General features: G+C 38.5%; 1 protein-coding gene across 2 annotated transcripts in view; it reads left to right on the forward strand.

Moving 5' to 3' along the window:
- The window catches only part of LOC141504295 (STE20-like serine/threonine-protein kinase), a 63,638-nt gene extending 55,962 nt beyond the window's left edge, over window positions 1-7,676 (forward strand). For both annotated transcript variants that reach the window (XM_074209222.1, XM_074209223.1), the window contains 4 exons: window positions 878-1,063; window positions 2,649-2,774; window positions 6,656-6,769; window positions 7,395-7,676. In XM_074209222.1, coding sequence (XP_074065323.1) covers window positions 878-1,063; window positions 2,649-2,774; window positions 6,656-6,769; window positions 7,395-7,508 — 540 coding nt within the window. In that variant the 3' untranslated portion in view covers window positions 7,509-7,676. The remainder of the gene's footprint in view (window positions 1-877; window positions 1,064-2,648; window positions 2,775-6,655; window positions 6,770-7,394) is intronic.
- Window positions 7,677-19,535: the final 11,859 nt, after the last annotated feature.

Here is a 19,535-nt window from a genome sequence, read left to right on the forward strand (position 1 = left end):
GACAGAGAAAGATTAAAAAACCTGGACACAAGTAACGAGTTTAAGTTTGACTGCCTTCAACTGAACACACTGCCAAATCCTTTCAATTCCACTTTCTCTCTACTTTCTCTACCCTCATTTTTTCATCTCATCTCACTTAAACTATTTTAATAGTCTCTTCACTGATCTTCCAACCTCCCCCATTCTCCCACCCCTGCTCACTCTGTAGAATTAATGTATTCATATGCTCTGTAAGTTTCCAACTCGGATCCTTTCCATGATTTTCCATTGTCTACTAAATAAAGCAGAAATTCCTGATATGGCATTCAAGTCCTTCAGCAACCCAGCCCCAACCTATTTTTCCAGCTGTTTCATATACCACTTCCCTTCACTCACTTAAACCACATTCTGTTCTCCATTTTAACCAACCTGTACTACTCTGTCTCCTGTTGTTTTCTTTTCCCTCAACTATCTCCATACCTTTGCTTTCCATACACTTATTGCCCATCCCATCTGTTAATGGAACTCTTTCAAGGACCATCTCAAACATCATCCTTTCTATGAAATCTTTCCAGACTCCCCCAAGTGAAAGTGATCCCTCCCTCTTCAAATATATCAAAGAACTTCTCTTGAAGCTCCTCTTTATAATTGCATTGTTTTTCCTTGTATAGTTTTTATAGGATAAGAGCTTTTAAGATAAAACCCATGTCAAATCTATCTTTGTATTCTCAGGACCTAACATAGTGTCTGCACATAGTAGCTCTTTGTATTTGTTGAATGAATGAGTAATGGGTTAATGGATTGGATGGATGGATGGATGGATGGATGGATGGATGGATGGATGGATAAATTTCCTCAACTTCTACTTTATCTGAAAGTCTTATCTTATGATTTGTAGGATAATGAGCGGATGCATAGTTTCCACAACCTCCTACTGGAAGAATTGAAAACCCAGCAGACCCAGGAAAGAAGCCAGCAACTAAAGTCTCAAAGAAGTGAAGCTAGGGTCCGCCTTACCCAGTTCAAAGAGAGTCTCAAGCTTCAGGACATAAGTGGTGCTGAGCACAGAGAACAAATCAAACAGGTACTCCATTCAGTTCCATAGAGTAAGTATATTTGTTAGTCACTTACCATGAGAATCACAGAACCTTAGAATGGAAAAAGAGACCTTAGACAATATATTGTTCAACCTACTCATTTTACAGAGGAGGAATTTGAAAATCAAATAAAGTTACTGTCCAAAATCACAAAGTTAATAACCTGTAGAGCTAGAACTAAACTCAAGCTTCCTGTCTCCCTGTGCAGATTCTTTCTATTAGAATTGGAATCCTGTTCAGGTACAGGTTAGTCCAGATGGTCACTGAAGTACCTTCTAACTCTGAGAATCTGAGCTTCTGAAAGATAAATATGAAGTGGGCTAAGCTAAAGAAATAGGATCTCCAGTATAATATCTTCACTGGCTTTCAGTAGCCCCAGTTGTCAGAAATGAGGGGCTTGGCCCTTCAGTTCCCTTAATGTGCTAGTGTCTCTGTTGATAATCTCCAGTTTATCATATGTTTGTGTTTATGTATGTCTAAATATATATATAGACATACACACAAACACACACACACACATATATATATACTGCTTGTATATAGATGTTTTCTTATTGTCTCCTCTTTAGATAATGAACTCCTTGAGAATAGGGATTTGGGGTTTTTTTGCTTTTGAGTTTTTTTGGACTTTATATCATCAAAGCTTAGTTGGCATAGAGTAGGCACTTAAGAATGCTTATTGATTTGACTTCTGCCTCTAACATACTATAATTCTATGATAAGGCAGAATATGAAAGTAAATAGAAAACATAGAAGCAAGCTACTATGGGAGTTCAGTGAACTACTGAATGAATTAATAAATAAATCATTTATTATATAAATAGTATATTTAATTACATAAAATTTATTTGTATTATAAAGTATTAATTATATAAATATTATAAATACCAAATAAAGCATAATAAATAAAGTATTTATTAAGATTTCACAATGTACAAAGAACTGTGCTAAGCTCTGGGGAATACACAGAGAAAAGTCAAACTGCTCTTGCTCATAAAGGAACTTACAGTCTAATGAAGGAGACAACACATAGGGAAGGTTTCAGCTGCAAGTCAGTTAGGAAAATCTCATGGTCTTTAGGGTCTAGAGACAAAGCAGATATTACTGAAAGGTTTCTTCCAGTTGGGGTGGGGGGTGGGGGAACAGAGAAGACTTCATAGAGGAGGTGGCATCTAAGCTGGATATTGAAGGATGAGTAGGATTTCAATGTGTGGAGATGAGAAAGTTATTCCAAAAGCAAAACAGAGAATGAAAAAAGGTAAATGGTCCAGCTTTGCTAGAGTAAAGGAACAAGAAAGGAGAGTAATAAGAACCAATGTTGGAAAGTAGGTGGGATCAATTGTGTAGGGTCTCCATTGGCTGGTTCAGGATTTTTGACATCATCCTGAACGTAGGCCATGGAGAATCAGTGGAGGCTTCTGAGCAGAGGCATGGTGAGATCTGGTAGTGTAGAATAACCTAAGCCAGGAACCCAGTCAAGACCACCTTCACTGCCCTGCCCTTTCAGAAGATTCTGGAAGCTTTGCTGCCCTAGTACCAAACTCAATTTGGCTTGATGTATCTCTTGTGCAGTTCTTACAACAAGAGGAGGGGCGCCAGAAAGCAGACACAGAGCAACACCAGCAAAAGCACCAGAAACAGCTGCAGGAACTACAGCAGCAGCTGGAGGCCAACGTGCAGGAGGTGGGGCAGATGCAGGTGAGTGACCCAGGGCTCTCTGGCCTAAGATGAATCTTCTATACCAGGGCAGAAACTAGAGAGAGCCAACAAAAAAGGAAATGCCAGAGCCCTAGGGTGGACTTCTCTAGGGAGGTTCCAGGCTTTCAAGAGAAGGCAGAAATCTAAAAAACTAGAATGGACCATCACGATTACCTAGACTAGGGGTGGCTAGGTGGTGCAATGGATACAGCACCAACCCTGGAGTCAGGAGTACCTGAGTTCAAATCCGACCTCAGACACTTAATAATTACCTAGCTGTGTGGTCTTGGGCAAGCCACTTAACCCTACTGCCTTGCAAAAAAAAAAAAAGGTTACCTAGACTAACCCTTTCATTTTTATAGATGATGACACACATCCAGAGAGGCTTCAGTGACCTACCCAAAGTCATACAGTTTTAGTTAAGTGTCAAAGCTTGAATTTGAGTAGAGTCCTGGGTCTGAAGCCAGCAAGATTCATCTTCCTGAGTTTAAATCTGACCTCAAACACTTATTAGCTGTGTGATCCTAGGGAAGTCACTTAATACTGTTTGTCTCAGTTTCCTCATCTGTAAAATGTACTAGAGAAGGAAATGACAAACCACTCCAAAATCTCTGCCAAGAAAACTTGGAAAGGAGTCATGAAGAGTCAGATATGAATGAAAAAACAACTCGACAACAAGTGATTAGATCTATGAGGATGCTCTCATTGCTTCCCCCATGGCTATCTATACTCTCATGAGCTTGAACAGTATCAGTTTAAATCACCACTCACAGCCACATGCCACCTACAACACATAGGAAATAACTTGGGCCTGAATTTTCATGGGCACATGGAGGGAAGGGAAGAGATGACTTGACCTGAACTTTAATTCTGAGTCTGTCTCTTACACTGTGATATTGAAATTAAACTCCAAGTCTCAGTTTCTTTATCTGTAAGAGAAAGATAATCATATTTAACACAGCTTCAAGATTGTCATAAGGATCAATGACATTTTTATAAATCCCTTTGTAACTGTGGCTCATTGTACACTTCCCAGTAATGTGTCTTTCCTTCTATATTCCTGTGTTTCCCTTTTAGCTACTCAATTTATTACTTCATTCCTCCTCCCTTCTACCCACTCCTCCTTTAACTCCTATGCTGATCCCTCTCCCTCCCCATATTCATGTTCCTCAAGGCTTTGTCCTTGATCCCCTTCTCCTCTCTCTCTCTCTGAACTCTATAGACCAAGCCCTGATCTAAATACTTTATAAATTTATCATAATTTGCTCCCTATAGAAATCCTACAATTATCTCTATTTTACTGTTAAGGAAACTGAGGCAAGGAGAGCAAGCCATTTGCCCAAGATTTGTTATTGTTTAGTTATATATGACTCTTTGTGACCCCATTAAGGAGGGGTCAGAGATACTGGAGTGATTTGTCATTTCCTTCTCCAGCTTATTTGACAAATGTGGAAACTGAGACAGACAGGATTAAGTGACTTACTGAGGGTCATATAGCTAAGAGTCTGAGACCAGAATTTGAATGAGGGTCTTCCTGACCATGCCTAAAACTGTCTATACTACATTATTGAATACCACAATGAAACCAATATAGTTTCTGCCAACAAGGAGCTCAGTATTTCTTTTGTTTCTGATCATAAATATTAGAACTGGAAGAAACTTGAGGCATTACCACTTCTGTCAGGCTCCTGAAGGAAGAAGGCAATTGGGGCACTCTATGGTTGACTGTTTATTAGCTCACAGGGAGAGCATCCCTCCCTCATTTTACATATGAGGAAGCCATAATCCAGAAAGCTAAAGAAATTTGCCTGACATTCCCACAAGTTAGTGAGAAAGTCAAGATTGGACCCAAAGTTAATCAATCAGTCTAACATTTGATTGATAAAACAAGCATTTATAAACATTTACTTTGAGCTAAGTGCTGTCTGCTGCCCTCCATCTTATCTTTTTCTCCTCTCTCATGACATCCTTCCTCCCTTGCCATGTCCTTTTTTTTTTTTTTTGGTTTTTGTGACTTGTCCAAGGTAATTCAACTAGTAAGTTGTTGTTTGTCCTTCATTCTTGAAGACCATGACATCAGGGAAGTGATACCATGACACAAACATGAATTGGATTTGAGTGAGAGGGTGCTGTGCAATGTCAAGAGCCTCACTTTTAAGTATCAAGTGAATGAGGGTGGATTTGAATTCAGGGCCTCCTGACTCGATCCATGGCATCACCTAACTGTATCTTGCCATGCCTTTTTATAATATCTAGACTTAAGTAGATGTTCAGGAGGAGAGTGAGAGGAAGATAGAGGTGTGTATGGGAGTGGAATGATGCAGATTGGGCCTCTGAGCTGACTTACCTAGTCTAGTTTGGGGTATTCATTTCTGTGCCTCCTCCTCCCCTCACCCACCCACCCCACATACACCCCCTGACAGAACAATTCATAAGCAGAGGCAATGGGAATGGAGTGAAGATAAAGGGACACTCTATGAATCAAGTGTTGGATCTCTTGGTTGCCAAGCCCCACTAGGGAGTGGGGAGATGCTGGGGGCCCCTGGCAACAGAGCTATTACTACCACTTCTGTCAGGCTCCTGAAGGAAGAAGGCAATTGGGGCACTCTATGGTTGACTGTTTATTAGCTTACAGGGAGAGCATGCCTGCTGATACTATTGGGATATAGATAATCCAGATGTCCAAAATGGCCTGTGGGATGTCTGCTGAAACACATGAGGGTTTAGAGAAAGGGTAGGGAGCATGGAGAGAGCCCTGGTCATGGGTTCTAATCTAGACTTTGCTATTAACTTGAACTTATCCATATTAGCCTCTATTTCCTATCTGTTGAGTAAGAATAAGAAGCTCACCTTCCTAGCCTCAAAGATATGACCTTACAGAAACCTTATAATCTGTACTTTTTGGCCATGACCCATTCTGCTTATAGACAGATTAGCAACTTTACTCTCCTTCATGCTGGCAATGAACTTCTTCTACATCTATGGAAATCCCCATTTTCTTTTAAGAAACAAATCCAGAGCCACCTTTCATGGAGTCTTTCCTAACATTCTTTTCCCATCCCTCTCACTGGAAATGATTCATATCTCCTTAAATCTTTCATCTTACTCCGTTTGACTTCTGTGCTCTCAGTGGTATTCTAGCTTTGTTATACTTACCTATGCACAAGTCTTATTTCCTCTTCCACTTCAGGCAGAGTAGTATGAGCATCCTGTGAATAGGCACTGTGTTCTTTTTCATTTTTCTATCCTCTGACACTTAGCAACCTTGCACTTACAAGGATATGTAAATTCATCAATATGGGTCTCAACATAGATCTCAATCCCTGTATAATTTAGGCTTCAGAGGCATTATGGCCTAAAATCTATCACTCTGCAGCCAACCTGGTGATGGGCCCCTCTAACCTTAGTTGGGCAGAATTTTGGATAATAGATGCACAAACTATCTCCAGACCTGGACTGAAGTCTTTCCAGCTTGATAGGACCTACCAACCCAACCAGGATTATGTTAAGGCCATGTTAGAGTCTAAGAAAATAAGACCTAAGTGGAACCCTTGTACAATGTAAGTGCTGATAAAGTTAATTGAGTTGAACACCTGCCCTCCTTTTTTCCATGGCTAATGTGATGACACGATAAGATATGGTATATTAAAACTTTTTAAAGGTGGAAAGAAAGGACTGTATAAATATGGGTAGCAATTATTATTTGCAATCTATCCTTGAGAAAGGTGAGCAGATAGATATGGGTGAATCCCATCTGTGGGTGGCAGGTAACTCAATGGAAACCTGGCCTGGGCATAGATGCTATGATGAATATAGATGAGTAGACTGGTGAAATCCAAAAGGGAGAGCCCATCAGCTTGTCTTTCCATCCCTCTGTTTAGAATGAAAAACTCCAGCGCCTGGTGGAACAGGAAAAGAAGAAACTAATGGCTCTGGATGATGAACACACCATGGAGCTATGTGAGTGGCAGGAGAGACTAGCTGACCGAAAAGAGGTAAGGTTACAAATGTAAAGCATTGGTTGTTGTCCAGGCCTAGATATGAAGAAATGATTGGAAATTGCAGTTATAGCTAGGACAGAGTACAAACAGTAAACATTTCATAAATGCTTGCCGATGGGAGCAATGATGCAGTATTGGATCCAATGAAAGCCCTTGTCTGATGAGACCCTTTCAGGGTCATTCAGATTCTAAGAGGCAGAAATCAAGAAGGATTCCAGTGCAAGAATAAAAAGGGATAGACAGTGCAAAGGTATAAAAATGGAAAGTGGAATATAATTTATAAAGCTTAGCAAGAAGGCTTTTCTGACTATACCAACAAAAACAGGAAGGAATTAATTTATAACTATTTGTAAAAGGTCGTTTGAAACTGGGTTATGAAGGATTCTAAAGGTCAAATAAAGGAGTTTGTATTTGATCCTGGAGGTAATAGGGTATCACTGAAGCTTATTAAGCAAGTGGTAAAATGGTCCAGACCCTGTGCTTTAGGAAATTCAATTTATATGGAATATAGGTTACATGAGAAGACATCAGTATGTGTTGAGGCCAGACAAGAAAGTCACACTCAGAGTATGTGCATTAATGGAAGGTTAACCATGGCTTCCTTCTTTCTGTACTCCAGATGCTGGAGGAAGAGCTATCCAGAGCCCAGCTTCGTTTCCCAGGACCCCGGCGAGGGAGTGAGCCAGTAAGGAGGCTTCAACGATTCTTCCCTGTGTTCAACTTTCCTATTTGATCTCAACTACAGTGAAGACAGCTAGCCCATACCTTCTTTCACCTGTGATAGCTAACCCACACCATTTTCAACTGTGAGAATTAGTCCACACCTTCTTTCACCTGTGAGAGTTAGCCCACATTTTTCATCTGTGAGCCTAGCCCACACCTTTCAGGAGTGTTTTTTTTTCAGAGCTGCCTCAAAAATGGGACTAAAGCTTCTCTACACTATATCTTAAGGAAAAGAAAAAAGATCTATTTGTAACAAAATATTTTTAGCAATATTTTTCTAATAGCAAAAACTTGGAAAGGACCCAACTGTCCAACAGTCAGGAAATGGCTGAACAAATTGTGGTTTATGAACAAAATGGGCTATTATTGTACCCACAGCTGGAACTAGGGTGGGGCAATCTGAGTGTGGGGCCATCAAAGGGTTACTCCAAGGTGTTAACATCCAGCAGGTTTGTTTTCTGCATTAAACACCAGTCTTTCCTGGTGTTTCACAGTCCTCTGCTGGTCTGTGGTGCATAGTGCAACCCTATTCCTTCCTGTGTGACATGATCCCTCTTATAAAGGAATATGGATATGGAAAAATGTATATAAGGTGATGTAAAGTAAAAAATTAAAAACAAAAGAGTAATAGATACACTGGCTACAACTATGTACATAAAAATAATCATAATATGCATATCCAGAAAATGTACCATAAATAAGGAGAAAAGAAAGGAGAAATGTAGACAGAAAAGACAGTTTTGATATGACTTAAATTTACCTATTTTGTTACAGCATAAACAATGGAATCTTCTGATTTTTGTATAAATTGCTTTGCTTTTGTTCATGTTCCAGGTCAAGCTTATAATAAAAATATTATAATATTGTTAAAATAACATATTAAAATGATTTTTTTTTAAAGAGTGAAGGTCATAGCTCCAGATGTAACCTTAAGATCCTCTTGTGGGGGATATGCCATTTAAAGGCAAATCAAACCTTTCTCATAAATAATCCAATGTGCTTCTGAAGACCTTCCTGCAGAGGGAGATAGAAAGCAGGTTTGTGGACAAAAACCAAAGTCTCTAGCATTAGTTCTTCAGCCTCATTCCTCAGAGGGTTATTTAGAAAACACCAAGTGTGTTAGAACAAAAAGAGTCTAGAAGAGTCTCCTTTATTTCTTTTTTTTTTTAGGTTTTTGCAAGGCAAATGGGGTTAAGTGACTTGCCCAAGGCCACACAGCTAGGTAATTATTAAGTGTCTGAGACCAGATTTGAACCCAGGTACTCCTGACTCCAGGGCCAGAGCTTTATCCACTATGCCACCTAGCCACCCCCTCTCCTTTATTTCTAAAGATGTCTTTGCTTTGGTTGTACACAAAGATCAAACAAGAAGGCATATAACTTTGAATTATAGAGTGTTGGCCTCAACAAAGGAAGTATTGCATCATCCTTATCTCTAAGAAAGTATAATAGTTTTAGAGTTCAAAAAGTTGGTTTCAGATCCTGGCTCTGCTTCTTTTCATGTCATCCTAGGCAAGTCTTTTCATGTTTCAGGGCAGCTTGGAGGAGCAGGGGATAGAGCACCAGGACAGGAGTCAAAAAGACCTTAGTTCAAATGTGACCTTAGACACTTACTAGCTGTGTGATCCCAGGCATGTCATTTAACTCTGCCTTAGTTTCCACATCTGTTAAATGAGGTGGAGAAGAAATGGAAATATATCTGCCAAGAAAATCCCATATGAGGTTATGAAGAGTCAGACATAACTGAAATAAATGAATAATAACAAATTTGATGTCTAAGAGCCTCAATTTTTCAGGCTATAAAAATGAAGGATTTTCAGAAAGAATGAAATCTAAAGGACTTTCAGATCTAAAATCCTGTGATCATCTTAGAACAACTATCTCCATTTACAGATGAAGAAAATGAGAGAGAGTTGACTTGTTCAAGGTTGCTGAGTTCACTCAGACTATCTGATCTATTGTCCATAATTTAGGAAGGATGTTGGTAAGCTGGAAAATGAATATCCAGAAGAGGGGGGTCCATGTGGGTGAAAGCCCTTCAGTACATCAGTGAGCATAGATTGAAGGAAATGGGACTGTTTTGTCTGGTAAGAGAAGACTTTGGGGAAGCGGGGGGACATCAAACCTACTTTCAAGTATTTTGAAGAGTTACCATGTTTCAGGGGGCAGCCAGATGGCACAATCTAAGGAAAGGTAGCATGGCTATAGTTGACCAGAAAGAAGCATTTATACCTTGAGATGTTTCCATTGCTTTGAATTGTTTCTCTAAGGGTTTGTTGCTTGAAAGAAATTTAAACTTTGTACCAAAGACTAGGGTTCTTCTGGGGAGCACAAAAATTCTTCTCCCCCATACTCCTCTTTAGATTCTCCCCTTCTCAATCCTGAGTTTCCTATTCTCTTGTTCAGACTTTTTCCCAGAGAGCTCTAGCATAAAAATGGCACTTAACACAGGTCTTTAACATAGGTGGGCATTTCTATTTGCTGAATGGAATTAATTTAGTTGGATAAGCTCCAAAGACAAGACAAGCCATGGGCCCTGGCTACTATATTTTCTGTATGATCATAGGCAAACACAAGCTCTCAGCCTCAGTTTCCTCATCTGCAAGATAGGAGTAAATTCTTTATAGATTGCAGAGGACTCCGGAAATGTGAGTTGTCAATCTGTTTAAGCAGAACAATAATGCTGCATGGTTGCCAAGCATATCAAGTCCGAGATTGTACTTATTATGTCACTGTTCCATTAAAAATAAGAAAACAGTGTGTACTCTGTGAGTCTTATCACAGGCTGAAAAGTTTGAGGCTCTGACAGGGGTTATCATTCTGGCATCTCCTGGCTTGGCTCAGTTTCCTTCCTGGAAACAAAACAAGCTTGTTTAGCAGGGCTCTGGCTGGAAGTTCTCTGTCTAATTGAACTGGGGGGGGGGGGGGGGGAATGTTATTTGGAATTGAAATACCTTCCTCCCACTATCACTCAGGGCCAGGACTGAATCTTCATCCTGTGGACCTCCAAATAAATCACTTAATCCCAGTGTCAGAAACACAGCTATCTAAGAGAGACCTTTCAATCCAGAGTGAATTGTGTGTCAGTCTCAGACAATTTTTGCAGATAGGAAAGAGCATTTTTCAGTACTGACCAACCATCAATCTCAAATAGGAAAAAAAGAGCACTTTTTTGGATCCTTTTTGTCATATATTGACTCAGTTTTACAATGTATTATTTTCTTTGTTTTATCATATTTTTATTTATTTTGCTAAATATTTCCTGATAACATTTTAATCTAATTCTTGTAGCACTTGGGATTAGATGAGGCTCAATGTTTGTCATCCCTACTGTAGAACACAAAGACATTTACTTTGTATCCATGATCAGATGCCATTTGACCTTGTCCTCTATACCTGATCCTGAGCTGCAGGAAAATAGAGGACTCTTGTTATCTTGATTTACAAAGTAAACTAATTTCTAATGAGCATTTCAGAGCCACAGACTCCTAGAATCTTCAAGTTGGAAGGACCTTGTCACCATTTAGTTCAGTGTGAACAAGAGCACTTGGAATCCCTTCTAGAGCAAGTAGTCCAACAAATTTTTCCTAGAATGCCAGGGAGGCATTCAGTCTACTTTTGGAAAATTCACAGAGCTAAGAATTTTTTACATATATCATTCATCCTCTTCTCCTCTTTAGGTTCTCCTGAAACCCCCACACTGGTGTGGTCCTAGGAGTCAACGTATTTGAATCATATTTCCATTCTACTAAGGTAGCAGAGTAAATTGGTAGCAATCATTTGATTTTTATGGATTAGCAAAATGAAAAATGATACTTACCTCTTAAGTTCTTAATAAGCAGTTACAAAAGCAAACCAAATGAATAAAATTATGCCTATCAAATGTTGGCATTCCTTGAAGAAAATACCACTCTTTGAGGGGAAGGGAGAGAACTTCCAATTTTTTTCAAAGTACTCTTACACCCATACCTTAGCCACATAATAACCTTGTGAAGTAGTATTATTCCCTTTTGATGGGAAAACCAAGGCACAGTACAATTAAGTTAATCTCCTAATTTATGCAGTCAGTTAAAACTCCTTACATTTTTATAACCTAGAAAATGAAATGGCAAACCAATCCAGTATCTTTGCCAAGAAAACCCCAAATGGGGTCATGGAGACATGACTGAAAATAGCTAAGCAACAAACAATAAAACATTTTTATAGTGCTTAAAGATTTATAAAGAGTTTCCAACAGATGATATAGAAAAAAGAATAATTGATTTAGACATAAAAACCTGGATTCAAATCTTGACTCTGCCATGTGTGACCTGTGTGTCTTTGGCCAAATCACTTCTCTTGAGTTTTAGTTTTTTCATTTATAAAATGAAGAGGGAGGATTAGATAGCTTTTTAAGATTCCTTCTGGCTCTAAATCCTAGGATTCTGTGAATCTTCTAAGAGAAGGAGTAGAGGTATTATTGATTCCATATTATAGATGATAATACTGGGGTCAGAGGTTAAATGATTTGTCCAAGGTCTATCATCTAGTAAACATCATGACAGGCTCAAATTCAGGTCTTCTGATGGCTAAGTATTCTTTCTACTAACATCATCCTACTTCTCTCCGAAGAGGACCCAGATCTCTTGACTCCAAGACTTATACTTGTCACTGGGCTATGGTAGATGTATGGAGCGATTATGGTTGAATAATGCAATCCTAGGATTCATTTTCTTACAGGACAGTCTCCCTCATTGGTGTTCAAACTCTGGAAAGAGAAAAACAAGCAATATCCTGGTTGTACCAAGGTTGGAGTGAAGAAGTATTATTTCCTTAAGCCCTGACCAAATTCTGCTTTATAAAGGACTGGTCAAATCTTGGTTACCTATGATTTGGGTGGAGAGGACCCATGAGGAAACCCATATTCTCTCTCTCAAAGAAAGGAAAGGATATTCAGCAAAAATAACAGAACTGGATATAATTAACCTAACCTCCCCATTTGCCACAGTGAAATAGAATGTGACATAAGTCAGAGGGAGTCATTGTATAAGTTGGTTTTTCTTAAGCTTTTCCTATAAGAGAAAGCTTTATGGAGGGGCCTATAGTAATTTTGTTTTTAAGACTGGGTCTCCGTTTGGCACTCAGGTTGGAAGTGTAGGGGCTATTCACTGCCCAAACCATATCTGATCAGCACAGGAGTTCTGTTTCCAACCTGTCCCAGTTGACCCCTGATGACCTCCAATTCCCATCCAGGTTAAATTGAGTAAAGATGCCCTTCTGATCTAGCCCACTGAAGCTCCTATACTCAATAGATCCACCTGCTTAGTCTCAAATTTACAGGGGTTGTAGGTATGTCTGGAATGTCTGGCATGTCACCATGTCTGGCATGGTAGCATATTGAGAAAGTATAATGGACAAAAAAGCAACAGACATCCATAAAAAATTTTTTATTTTATATTTTTAGAAAGGTCTAGTTAGTGGACTACAGTCAAAGCAACTTGCATAAATAGTCCCATAGGCTGAATTATCAGACAAAAAGACAGGAAACTAGTACAGTTCCTATACAAAACAGCAGTTTTTTGAGGACAAGGTAAGTACAGTATTGGTTCCTCTAACCTTTCATTTTTCTTTTCTAGAATGTATTTCATAGTATCTTAGAGCAAAGTGGTTCTAAAATACATCACAGCAGAAATATCAACACTGTAAATTGGAAGCTCTAGGCTCCCAAGCTCTAGCTTTTCCATCAGTTGGTCAGTCAGTCAAAATGCATTTATAAAGTGTTTACTATGTTTCAGAAACTATGCTAAACACAGAGATACAGAAAAAGACAAAAGCACTGCCCTTGCCTTCAAAGAGTTCAAATCCTACTGGGGAACTCAACGTGCCAATAACTTATGTTCTTACAAGATATATACAGTGCTAAGTGGAAGGTCATCTCATAGGGAAGGGACTAGTAATAGCAGGGCCTGGGAAAGGCCTCCTTCATAAAATCAGAATTGATATCTGAAGGGAGCTGAAAAAGCTAAGAGGCAGAGGAGGGAAAGCATCCCAGGTAAGTGAAAAGGTCTACTGATTCACTTCTATGGGATTCAGTTTCCTCATCTATCAAATGGAGATGATAATGGGATCTAATGTTTTGGGCCAAATCTGATTTGGGCTAATTCAATGGCTCAGGATTGGGATTAGAACAAAATGAGATATTTATAAACCACATATAATTATTAACTGTTAACAATTATATGATCCCTTTTGGGGTTTTCTTGGCAAAGATTCTAGAATATAAATTCATACTTTGTGGTGGTTGTTGTTGAATGATTTCAGTTGAGACCAGCTCTACATGACCCCTTTTAGGTTTTTTTTTTAAGCCATGACACTGGAGTGGTTTGCCATTTCCTTCTCCATTTCATTTTACAGTTGAGGAAACTGAGGCAAAGAATGTGGAATGACTTACCCAGGGTCACTACCTAGAAGGGTCTGAGGCCAGATTTGAAATCCAAAAGAGGGAGTGGCTAGGTAGTACAGTGGATAGAGCACCGGCCCTGGAGTCAGGAGTACCTGAGTTCATATCTGGCCTCAAACACTTAATAATTACCTAGCTGTGTGGCCCTGGGCAAGGCACTTAACCCCACTGCCTTGCAAAAAACCTAAAAAAAAAATCCAAAAGAGGAGTTATCCTGATTCCCAGACTAGTAGTGCTCCATCTACTGGACCAGCCAACCACTTTGCTCTAAAATACTATGAAATACATTCTAGAAAAGAAAAATGCTAGGAAATGCAAGGTTAGAGGAACCAATACTGTACTTACCTTGTCCTCGAAAACCTGCTGTTTTATATAGGAAATGTACTAGTTTCCCTCTTTGTATCCTTAGCACCTAGTAAATGTGTTTAATAAATATTTGCTAGATTGAATTGAAAGCTAATTGCGGCTGTTTGATAAATCCAAAAGAGTTCAGCTATTGGGATAAAAACTCTCTCTTCGATAAAAACTGCTGGGAAAATTGGAAGTTAGTATGGAAGAAACTTAGATTAGACCAACACCTCACACCCTATACTGAGATAAGATCCAAATGGATACAGGACTTAGACATAAAAAATAATACTATAAGCAAATTAGAAGATCAAGGACTAATTTACCAGTGAGATCTATGGAAAGGGGAGCAGTTTATGACTAAGGAAGAGATGGAGAACATCACTAAAAACAAACTAGATGATTTCAATTACATTAAATTAAAAAGCTTTTGCATAGACAAAACCACTGTAACCAAGATCAAAAGAAATGTAGTAAACTGGGAAACAATCTTTACAACTAATGTTTCTGACAAAGGACTCATTTCTATAATATACAGAGAACTGAGTCATATTTAAAAAAAAGCCATTCCCCAATTGACAAATGGCCAAATGATATGCAAAGGCAATTTACTGATGAGGAGATCAAAGCAATCCATAATCATATGAAAAATTGCTCTAAATCATTATTTATTAGAGAAATGCAAATTAAAGCTTCCCTGAGGTACCACCTCATACCTCTCAGACTGGCCAATATGACCAGAAAGGATAATGATCATTGTTGGAAGGGATGTGGGAAATCTGGGACACTATTACACTGTTGGTGGAGCTGTGAACTCATCCAATCTTTCTGGAGAGAAATTTGGAACTATGCCCAAAGGGCAACAATAATGTGCATACCCTTTGATCCAGCAATACCACTACTGGGTCTATACCCTGAAGAGATGATGAAAAAGGGAAAAACATCACTTGTACAAAAATATTCATAGCAGCCCTGTTTGTGGTGGCAAAGGATAGGAAATCAAATAAATGTCCTTCAATTGGGGAATGGCTTAGCAAACTGTGGTATATGTATGTCATGGAACACTATTGTTGTATTAGAAACCAGGAGGGACGGGAATTCAGGGAAGCCTGGAGGGATTTGCATGAACTGACTCTGGGTGAGATGAGCAGGACCAGAAAAACACTGTACACCTTAACAGCAACATGGGGGTGATGGACTCGGTCATTCCATCAGTGCAACAATCAGGAACAATTTGGGGCTCTCTGCAATGGAGACCATCTGTATCCAGAGAAACAACTGTGGAATTTGAACAAAGACCAAGGACTATTACCTTTAATTTAGAAAAAAAAAAGTTATCTTATTGTCTGATCTTGCTAACTCTTATCCTTTGTTTCTTCCTTAAGGATATGATTTCTCTATCATCACACTCAATTTGGATCAAGGTGTACCAGGGAAACAATGTAAAGACTGACAAATTGCCTTCTGTTCGGGGTGGGGGAGGGAAGTAAGATTAGGGGAAAAATTGTAAAACTTAAAATAAATAAAATCTTTAATTAAAAAAAGAAAGCTAATTTCGATGTAGTTTCATGAATAGGGTTGCTAATTTGAAAATGTACTGTCTAAAATGAAATATATTCGGTAGTCGTTCAACCATCAAACACCTTCCTCATTTTGTATCTTGAATCAGTTTCCTCTTAGAAATCTGACAAGGTCAGGAAATTGTGTCCCTAGTGAGAAAAAGTGGCAGGATTTCTGGGTTGAAGGATTTGCTTCTGTTAATTGTTTCCTATGTAAGAAGTAAATCAGTGAGCCTCTTGTAAAACTAAGAGTAATAATCCATATTTGCCTCATAGGAAAGGATATTCTGAGGAAGAAGGAAAGCACTGTGTATACTTTTAAGTATTGGTCTAAATGGTCATTAATAAACAAAAGCCACACTCCTAAAATAAGACCTCTTCCAAAGGAAAAAAAAATAATCAATTAAGCCCCTTCTATGCTTTCTGCTAAAACGACTGAACAACAAAAAGCGAGACAAAGACCAAAAAAATCACATAATTCCTGCCCTCCAGGAGCAAGACATTCTACTGGAAAGATACAACATATACAAAGATAAATAAATACCCGATAATTTGAGAAGAAAACGAGCACTAATAAAATGGGAAGTGAGAAATTCTAAGAGGTAGAAAAAAGGAGGAAGGGAATTTTTTTTTTTGCATGAGGGGACATCCTGTGCAAAAATGAGATATGAGGATGTTGCTGGATGTTTGATTATCCACCCGCAAAAAATCATTCTTTGACCCAAAAATACAGGTGTAAAAAGAAAATAGAGTTATTAAAAAGAAGTTATAATACAAAAAGAAGTAATAAGAAAGTTAAGAAGAGATTAAAGGAAAAACCATGTGGATTGCTAATTAATCTTGGCAAGACAGCTGCCAGATCAGCAGAAGTCTGGAAAAAAGAGACTGGATCCCTCCCCAAATCTCCTTAAATTCCCCCTTAGGGTCCATAGGAAGAGAGGGTGACCTGGGAGTAGCCCATTGGAGAGTTTGCCTTTTGGGGAGGGGTCAAAGGGTCTTGTATTTTGGTATAGGTGGTTTAGTATATTGTTTCCAGTGCCTATGCAACCTTGCTGCCCCCTACCAGAAGAGAACAAGGTCAGGATGGAGTATTTTAACAGAGGAATAAAAGAAGGAAGATTTTTTAACAGTGCAAACAAAAGATTAACAAAATTTGTTTACAATTGATTTCAATATTTCTCATGCCCATGGTTCTCTGCATCAAGAGGATGGAATGGTGGGTGAATGAAGAGTAAGTTGGTAAATTCAACCATAACACAGAGTGTGAAGGGGAATACTGTGAGATAAACTTGGAAAGGTAGATTGGAGTCATATTGTGGAGGCTTCTAAACACCAAACTGAGTTTTATGTTAGAGATAATAGGGAGTCTTTTATCCTAAAGGTAACAGGGAGCCACTGAGAATTGAGGAAAAAAATATGGTCAGTCTTGAATTTTGGCAACCTGTACAAGGATGGATTGAAGAGGGGAGCAACTAGAATTTGAGCATTCATTTAAATTATCACAATGGCCCAATAAGCAAGAAGTGATGAGAACTTCCCTAAGGGACTGAGAGAGGTAAGGAGATTAGGGGTAGATTCTACTAGACTTGGCAAATAATTGAATATAGACCTTATGGAAGAGTAAAGAACTGAAGACAACCCAATGTTGCAACTGAGAATGTCTGGAAGAATGATGGTTTCCCTAGTCCAGATAGTAAAATGAAAATGAGAACTTGGAACTCTGCTGTTCAATGAATAAACAAAGCATTTATTACAAACTTTCCTTATGCTAGATGCCAAGGCTATAAATGAATGAGCAAGAAAATGCCGACTTTTGAGGAGCTCACATTAGGGTCCATGCAGGCTGGGCCAATACCTTAGAAGGTTCTGAGGATCCAAACTAAATTGTTTATTGGCCATTTAGTATGTCCTATAACACAGTAGATCCTTAATAAATATTTGTTTAATGTAGTTTAATGTAGTATTGGAGCCAATGGGCTCCAAACACTTCACCTACTGGGGCATGAGATGCAGCACTATAGACTTTCTTCCTTCTTAATTAATCTAAATCCCTAAGAGGTTTTCCTCTGCCAGTTTGAGAACAGTTTCTTCAGTGAGACAAAACAAAAGCCCATGAGAAAGAGATTCAAGAGAGTTAGATTGGTTTACAGGCTCACTACAGCCATTTTCTTGTGTCTGCCAGAAACAAATTCTCAACAGCCTCAGGCAAGCAGAGATTTAAACAAGCTTTGTATTTCACTACAGGGACAAAGCTATTCAGAAATCTCAAAGAGGTAAGTAAACAAACCTCCAGCAGATTTCACAGCCTGATATTTTTAACTGAGTGCTCTGTCTAGTCTTATGACTATAACAAAGTCCAGTTCTTTTTGGTAAAGGTCCTTTTCTCTCAACTCAGCCACCACCAACAGAATGACATTCATGCATACCACTAGGCCAGGACTTATCTTAGAAATTTACATAAAATTTTATTTTTTCATTTTTATTAGTTCTTTCTCTTAAGAACACTGACAAGAAATTTACAAAACTGAATTAATAAAGGAAAAAAACATCTCAAGGCAAGAAAGGTGACTTCCTCAAGATTAAGAAAAAATTGAAAACTGGAGGTTAAAGCTTTCAATCCATGTTTGGAGGCCTCACTGTAACTTACCTCAAACTCAATATAGTGCATCTTTTTCATAAAATGAACTTCTTTTTCTTCATGTTTCCAAAATCATTCATTCACTCAGTCTCAAAACCAGGGAATCACCTTTACTTCTTTCTAGATTCCTGCATTCTAGTCACCAAGACACATCTATTTATCTTCCACTGTGTCTGTAACATCTGGCCCATTCTATTACCATATATGTATATATGTATATGTATATGTATATGTATATGTATATGTATATGCATATGCATATGTATATGTATACATCTATGTGTATATGTATGTGTGTATATATAGATATATACATATTATATAATATATATAACATATATGTAATAGGAGTTTTGTTTTTCTTGCTTTCTCAGTAGGGAGAAGGTAATTCCTTGTTTGAAAAAAATTAATTTAAAAAAATTGCCACCATAATTCATCCCTAATATTACTATAAGAGTATTCTAAACCCTTAGCCAGGTCTCTGACGTGCTGTCATAGCTTCCTTCATGACTCTGCTGCCAGAAAATGTCTGGCAGGGTTTGGGGGATTAGAAAAGGTGTGAAAGAATTCTCTTAAGATTTGACTCTTGACCTAGAATAATTCAGGGATAAAAGAAATTTATTTACTTATTACTGTGTATATTAGAGTAACAAGGAAATTAAGTAGTAACAAAGAGCTATATTTCATAGGGAAATCATTAGAGTTCCCTAAGAAAGTAGGAAAGCTAAAAGAGAAATTAGGGACAGTTGCAAGAATATTGCAACTGTGTTGAATCAGCCGCCAGAAGGGGATAAAGCTAGGGTTATATAGGGTATGTGCTACGAAAGGATTAAAGGAGAAGTTAGGTCTGTTCTAGGGAGGGGTTAAGAAGTGGGTAGACTGCATGTCCTAAAGGATCAATTTAGTGTCTTCAAGTGGTAATGGAAGATAGATGTTGGGATGGGAGTAGGTGTAGGAGCTTAAGACTTAATCCTTTCAGGTAAGGGCTGGGTGTCCATTGATCTCATAAACTCTATTTAAGAGCCCCTTGAAGGGTAGATACAGGGAAGTGATA

The sequence above is a fragment of the Macrotis lagotis genome, chromosome 1 (genome assembly GCF_037893015.1).
Source record: "Macrotis lagotis isolate mMagLag1 chromosome 1, bilby.v1.9.chrom.fasta, whole genome shotgun sequence".
Lineage (NCBI taxonomy): Eukaryota > Metazoa > Chordata > Mammalia > Peramelemorphia > Peramelidae > Macrotis > Macrotis lagotis.